General features: G+C 40.4%; 1 protein-coding gene across 1 annotated transcript in view; it reads left to right on the top strand.

The window, feature by feature from the left end:
* Positions 1–1,582: 1,582 nt before the first annotated feature.
* Positions 1,583–6,745, top strand: part of LOC306770027 (retinoic acid receptor beta-like) — a gene marked incomplete at both ends in the record, with an annotated part of 192,957 nt that continues 187,794 nt past the window's right edge. The window contains one exon of the mRNA XM_079258796.1: positions 1,583–1,739. Within this exon, the coding sequence (XP_079114922.1) occupies positions 1,583–1,739 (157 nt within the window). The remainder of the gene's footprint in view (positions 1,740–6,745) is intronic.

Here is a 6,745-nt window from a genome sequence, read left to right as displayed (position 1 = left end):
AGTTTCCAGCTAACATGTTCAGTTTTGTGATGCTGAAGCCATTTTTTAGATCTTTGCTGAAAGTCAACATGATCTAACCTGAGGAACATCGCACATCACAGAACCGTCAGCATGATGGTGACATGCTGAAACTACCAGCCGTGATTCGACCGAAAACTTATTCTGATCAGAAACGACGACAAAATGTTTACATGATGCATTTTATGCTGATTGAACATTTCATTAAAAGTGTTTCATGTAAGCTCAGCTAATGTCACCATGTACCAGTACTTTTCCAGCCTTTTGTTGCTTTTTACAGACGTGCTGCATCAGATTCACAGTCGGATCATATTTTCTTTCAAATGCAAAATGTCTGTTTCAACATCTGGAATGTCCTTTATCTTCAAACCAACTTTTTTTTTTTTAAATTGATGTTGTGTATTAGTAAATTAATAATGTGCTCATTTGATATTTTTCTGGCATCATATATATATATATATATATATATATATATATAGAGAGAGAGAGAGAGAGAGAGAGAGAGAGAGAGAGAGAGAGAAACTATTATATTATATTATATTATATTATATTATATTATATTATATTATATTAAGATCAAACAGGACTGTCCAAATATGATTTAACTCAGATAAAATTGCAATTTTATCATTTTAAAGATGAAAATAAAAATAAAAAGCAGAAACCAGAGATGAAAATAATATCCGTCCGTGTTATTAAAAGAAATGAAATATTTTGGTGAATCTCAGATTAAAAAAGAGAAATGAATTTGATTTATTTCACCATTTAAAGTATTTTCCTGATCAGCTGAAACAGTTTTGGTAGGAAGCGGAGCTGCAGCTGCAGTCCTGCTAAATTTCCAACCAAAAGAAGGAAAAAAAGAGTGGTTTTATGTTTTGGAGCTCGTGCGTTTCGTTGTTTTTCCAGAAGAAAGCAGGAAAGTGTTTGTCCCGCCTGCGCTTCTTCTCCCCGCCTCGCTGCGCTGCGGAGCCGCAGTGATGTCAGCGCGCGCGGGTCATTTCAAGGTCAGCAGCCTGCAAGGGTTCATGCAAAGTTCACTCGCATATATTAGGCAATCCAATCTTTCATCCTCTGGCAAAACTAGTTGGAAATGAGCAGTACGGGGGGACGCAGGGGCCATTCGTCATCGCAGCGCAGAACGCGCGGTTTTAAAGCAGCTCCGCTTTATTTTTCCTTTTAGAAGCAAAACCAGAGAAAGAAAAGCTTCATCGGCTTCCGCTGCTGCCGACCTGCTCCGGATGGAACTCTGTTGTTCTGATGGAAGAGTCCTGTTTAGACGTCGGTGTCCGCGCGCAGAGCGCAGCCGCCGCGCGCGACCCGCAGAAGAAGCTTTAAGGAGAAGCAGTCGGAACATTTCTTTTGTTTAGTCCCAAATAATTCATGGTTCCGCTGCGGGACGGAGGAGAAGAAGAGGAGCCAAACCTACCGTGCCAAGAAAAAGAAGAAGTTGGGGGGGAGGGAGGGGGGAGAGAAGGAGAGGAGTTTGATGGAGTTGTGCGCGTCCATGTCGGCGATTTTTATCCACGACGCACAAGCCTGAGAGCCCAACAAGCGTCCCGTCGTCATGTTTGACTGCATGGACGTGCTGGCCGTGAGTCCGGGACAGATGCTGGACTTCTACACGTCCAGCCCGTCGTCCTGCATGCTGCAGGAGAAAGCTCTGAAAGCCTGCTTCAGCGGACTGGCGCACGGAGACTGGCAGCACCGCCGGAACGCGCACTGTAGGTCCAACCTGTCCTCTCCATATGCTGCTGTTGTTGTTGTTGTTGTTGTTGTTTCTGCTGTTGTTGTTAAACTGGGAGCGCAGCCTGACTCACATGTTGCTGGAAAGACAGGCGCCGTGCACGTGAAGATTAACAGGAGGATTATTTACACCACATATGATGGGGGGGGGGGGGGGGGGGCATGGACACATTTAGGAAAGTTTAGGATGTTGAAGCTGAAACATGTTTCAATGCGCCTCCAGCACAAGCAGTCCCGATACGCTGCTGGTTAGCACGGCTCGGCTCGGCTCGGCTCGGCTCGGCTCGGATCGGATCGGATCAGGCCGGTCCAGAGAGCAGCGTGCTGGCTGCAGGAATGCGGCGTGAACTCAGGCCGTGTCCCCCCCCCCAAACCCCGCAGGGCCGCGCGTGACGGAGAGGGGCCGCTGTCTGTCTGTCTGTATATCCGGATAAAATTGTGTATTTATTGTCTAGAAAATTAATCATTTCTGAGAAATTAGGATTAAAACAACAGAATAATTCAGATTTAAATGACATCTCCATGAGAAGTTTTTTTCACGCAAAGCGCGCGCATATGAGACACTTTGTTTTTGTTTGTCACGCGCTGCTGTTGTTCTGGGATTTCTCTCCGACTGATGAGGTTCCTAACGGAGCCTTTTGCTCAAGGGCACTACAGTGCAAGCGGCTCCTATCAGGGAGAGGAAACGTGCAAAAGTTACAGGCGCAACCTTTAACCCGCAGGTGTCTCAGATGGCGCAACGCAGCGCAGCGCACGCGGAGCTGCGGGTCAAACGGAGAGGAAAGTCCGCAATAAAATCTGCCTTATTTCATCCTTTGTTTCTGCTCTGCTGTGAGGTTTAATGCGAGCAGAAAAATCTGCAAAGATCCATCTTAAAAATCTCCAAACTGGCGCAAAGACGCAAAAAGAGCCGCAGTTATGTTCCTCTTCAACGTTTGGATTCTCCTTTCACTGAGGAAATACATGTAAATAAATTTATAAATGTAAATAAATCTATGAAGGTAAATAAATAAATTTAATCTGAGAAATTATAAAGCTGGAAATTAGAAAGTCGTTACTCAAAAAATCCTCCGGGCCTTCATCAGAGTCTTCATCAAAACCTTTCTGGCATCAGCTACAGGTTTTAGGGATTTTTCTCATTTATTGTGGAGATTAAGAATTGGACAGAGAAAATTTCCCTTCTGTCTTTTGTACTTGAATGTTTTAGGATGGAAAGTTTTATTTCTCATTTTATGCAAATATTTGAAAAAAAAAAAAACCAAAACAAAAAAAAAAAAATCAGACAGTTTTATGAGACCAGCAGAATCTGCTGCATTTACTCTATTTAATACATTAAATCTTTCTGTGTAAATATACATATATATATATATATATATATATATATATATATATATATATATATATATATATATATATATATGTATATATATATATATATATATATATATATATATATATATATATATATATATATATATATGTGTGTGTGTGTGTGTGTGTGTGTGTATATATGTATGTATATATATATATATATATGTGTGTGTGTGTGTGTGTATATATGTATGTATATATATATATATATATATATATATATATGTGTGTGTGTGTGTGTGTATATGTATGTATATATATATATATATATATATATATATATATATATATATATATATATATATATGTATATATATATATATATATATATATATATATATATATGTGTGTGTGTGTGTGTGTGTGTGTATATATGTATGTATATATATATATATATATATGTGTGTGTGTGTGTGTGTATATATGTATGTATATATATATATATATATATATATATATATATATATATATATATATATGTGTGTGTGTATATGTATGTATATATATATATATATATATATATATATATATATATATATATATACATATATATATGTATATATATGTGTGTGTGTGTGTGTAATCATATAAACTGAGATGATCGACAGAGCATCCGCTTGACACACGCGCCCCTTCATATCCTCTCAGATTTGACTGAATCTTTAACGCAGCAGCCCGCTCAGATGGCATCAGAGTAGATCATGTACGAATAGATATTTTTACAGCGTTTTAACGTCCTGTTGACGGCAAAAATAAAATAAAAAAATGAGCTTTTATGAGCATCTGACCTCGTTGTTGTTATGAAATGAAAGTAGCTTGAACACGGTTGGTCAGACTGGACTCGGACTGTTTTATGGCCGCTCACGTGTAGCTCCACCGTCTCCTTAAAGTGTCTGGAAGATTCTCATTTGTGCAAAATCGCCTCTAACTCCAACCCTGATGCAATGTGCACACACGTTGCAACGTGCACACATGTTGCTCATGCACTGGAAACATGCCTCAGAAACACACAGGAATGTGCTTACATGTGTGTGCATGCATGTTGGGAAAGATTCGGAGCGTCACACATGCAGCAAAGTCGTCGCCATGTTCTAAACTTTTCTCACTGCTGTTTTCTGTTTATTTTCAACTGAAGACTTCCTTTATGTTCTTTACTTTGTTTAATTCTTCGTGTTTAAATTAACTTCTTTTATTCAGATTTAGAGAAGGAAATGAGTCACAAAATATCTGGAACTGAGTCAAAATATGTGGAATCTCACCTGCAAGTATTTAGTATTAATTTGCCAAATCAAGCGGGAACTGGAATGCGACGGAGCATCTGCTACAGAACAGCAGAAATTTGAGCAACGCTGTTGGTGACAAATTCGTCCCAAAACCCCCAATAAAACGTGCTGGTTGCATTTCCTTTCTGTGATTTAGATGTAAAGTTCGCTGCACTGAGCTGCAGTTCGACATCATGCACGCCGTCATTTCCACGCATTCTCACAGCTAATCGGATCTTAATGCCAGACACCCCCCCCCACCTTCATGTGGCTGCTGAGTAAATACGACTTTGATTTAAAAAAAACCTCTCAGGGTCACTGAGATGTTGGTTTATTCATTTATTTATTCGGGATAATGAAAACCTCCTGGGTGTTAATTAGCTGCATTGACAACAAGCCTGCCATTAATGCACTTCCTCTTCCAGACTGGATGTTAATTAAGGATGATCAAGGGCCTCCTTTACGCAGATAAAACGGCCTTTTCGGGCCGAAACGTGGCTCCATACGACATCCACGTCATGTAAAGGAAGAGCTGCGTTCACATCAGGACAGCGATTCAGTGGCATGGATATAAACATCAAACCAAACGGTCGCAGAGGAGCCTTGAAGCGGCCGACTGTGATGCTGCAGCAGGATATGTATTGTACATCTGATGTGTGTTATGGGATAATTGGGGCTTTTTTGTCTTCAAGGCTTAAGCACCTCTGATGTGGACATGAAAGGCCATTAGCACAGCTTGCACACCGAGCTAATTTAGTGGGCGTGTGAAATGAAAGGCGGATGGGGGGGAATAAAAAGCCGTGTTCAACAGTGAAATGAGACGAGCGCCGTCTGATGCCAGGCATGTTTAATCGCCATGATTAGGACGGTGTTAAGGTCCCACCAGGGTGATACACTGATACCGGCAGAGATAGGAGCCTCTTATTAAATATCAAATGTCTCAACCAAAGAAACGAGCAGCTTCTTCAGTTTCATATCAACAAGAATGACTCATCTCAGAAGTTCGCAGCTCCTCGGGTTTTCTACAGCACCTACACAGTGGAGATTTTTTATTTTAACAATGCCGTCCTCTGGGAAAGACACAGGCAAATGTACTGGTTTCTATTTCACTCTAAACAAGAAGCCACGAAACAGCAGAAACTCTGATGATGAAGAAGTTTTTGAATTTATCCAACCGTGGAAGCAGCTCAGACTTGGCTTTCACTGCCCGATTTGTGAGTCAGGTCCTCCAACTGAAATGATGCAGGCCAGGATGATGGTTCTTGATTTTGTTTTTTACTACAAACACCAGTTTAAACAGCCTAAACAATGACTGGAAACATGTGCAGCAGGAACCTGATGGAGGGGGGACCATTTTCACTGCTGCACCAGTAAACCTGCAGCAGAGCAGCTGTGTTGTTGGAGACACTCGGTGGTGGAAATGGACAGAGAAAGCTGCAGCAGATGTTGAACATGATGACATATCTGTTGTCATGGTGATCTGTAGACTTGTTTGCTGCAGCAAAAGTTTCTGACCGCCCATCATGCAGCGACCACAAAGCGACCCACCCCGCAGCAGTCTCAATGTTTTATAACCAATGGCAGGTCAGTTTGCAGTATTACGAGAGCGTAGTTATCATATCGTAGTTATCGTATCATAGTTATCAAGAGTGCAGTTATCGTATCGTAGTTATCGTATCGTAGTTATCCAGAGCGTAGTTATCGTATCATAGTTATCAAGAGTGCAGTTATCGTATCGTAGTTATCGTATCGTAGTTATCCAGAGCGTAGTTATCGTATCGTAGTTATCGTATCGTAGTTATTGTATCGTAGTTATCGTATCATAGTTACCCAGAGCGTAGTTATCGTATCGGAGTTATCGTATCAGAGTTATTGAGAGTGTAGTTATCGTATCGTAGTTATCGTATCGTAGTTATCGAGAGTGTAGTTATCGTATTGTAGTTATCGTATCGTAGTTATCGTATCATAGTTATTGAGTTCTTAGTTATCGAGAGCGTAGTTATCGTATCGTAGTTATCAAGAGCGGAGTTATCGTATCGTAGTTATCGAGAGCTTAGTCATTGTATCGTAGTTATGGAGAGCGTAGTTATGGAGAGCATAGTTACTGTATTGTAGTTATCGTATTGTAGTTGTTGTATCGTAGTTATCGTATCATAGTTATTGAGAGCGTAGTTATCGTATTATAGTTATTGAGAGCGTAGTTATCGTATCGTAGTTATCCAGAGCGTAGTTATCGTATCGTAGTTATCCAGAGCGTAGTTATCGTATCGTAGTTATCGAGAGTGCAGTTATCGTATCGTAGTTATCGTATCGTAGTTATCCAGAGCGTAGTTATCGTATCGTAGTTATCG

Source organism: Telmatherina bonti (assembly GCF_933228915.1).
Source record: "Telmatherina bonti genome assembly, chromosome: 19".
Classification (NCBI taxonomy): Eukaryota; Metazoa; Chordata; class Actinopteri; order Atheriniformes; family Telmatherinidae; genus Telmatherina; species Telmatherina bonti.
The sequence above is the reverse complement of the archived record's forward strand: the minus strand, read 5'-3'. Positions and strand labels throughout refer to the sequence as shown.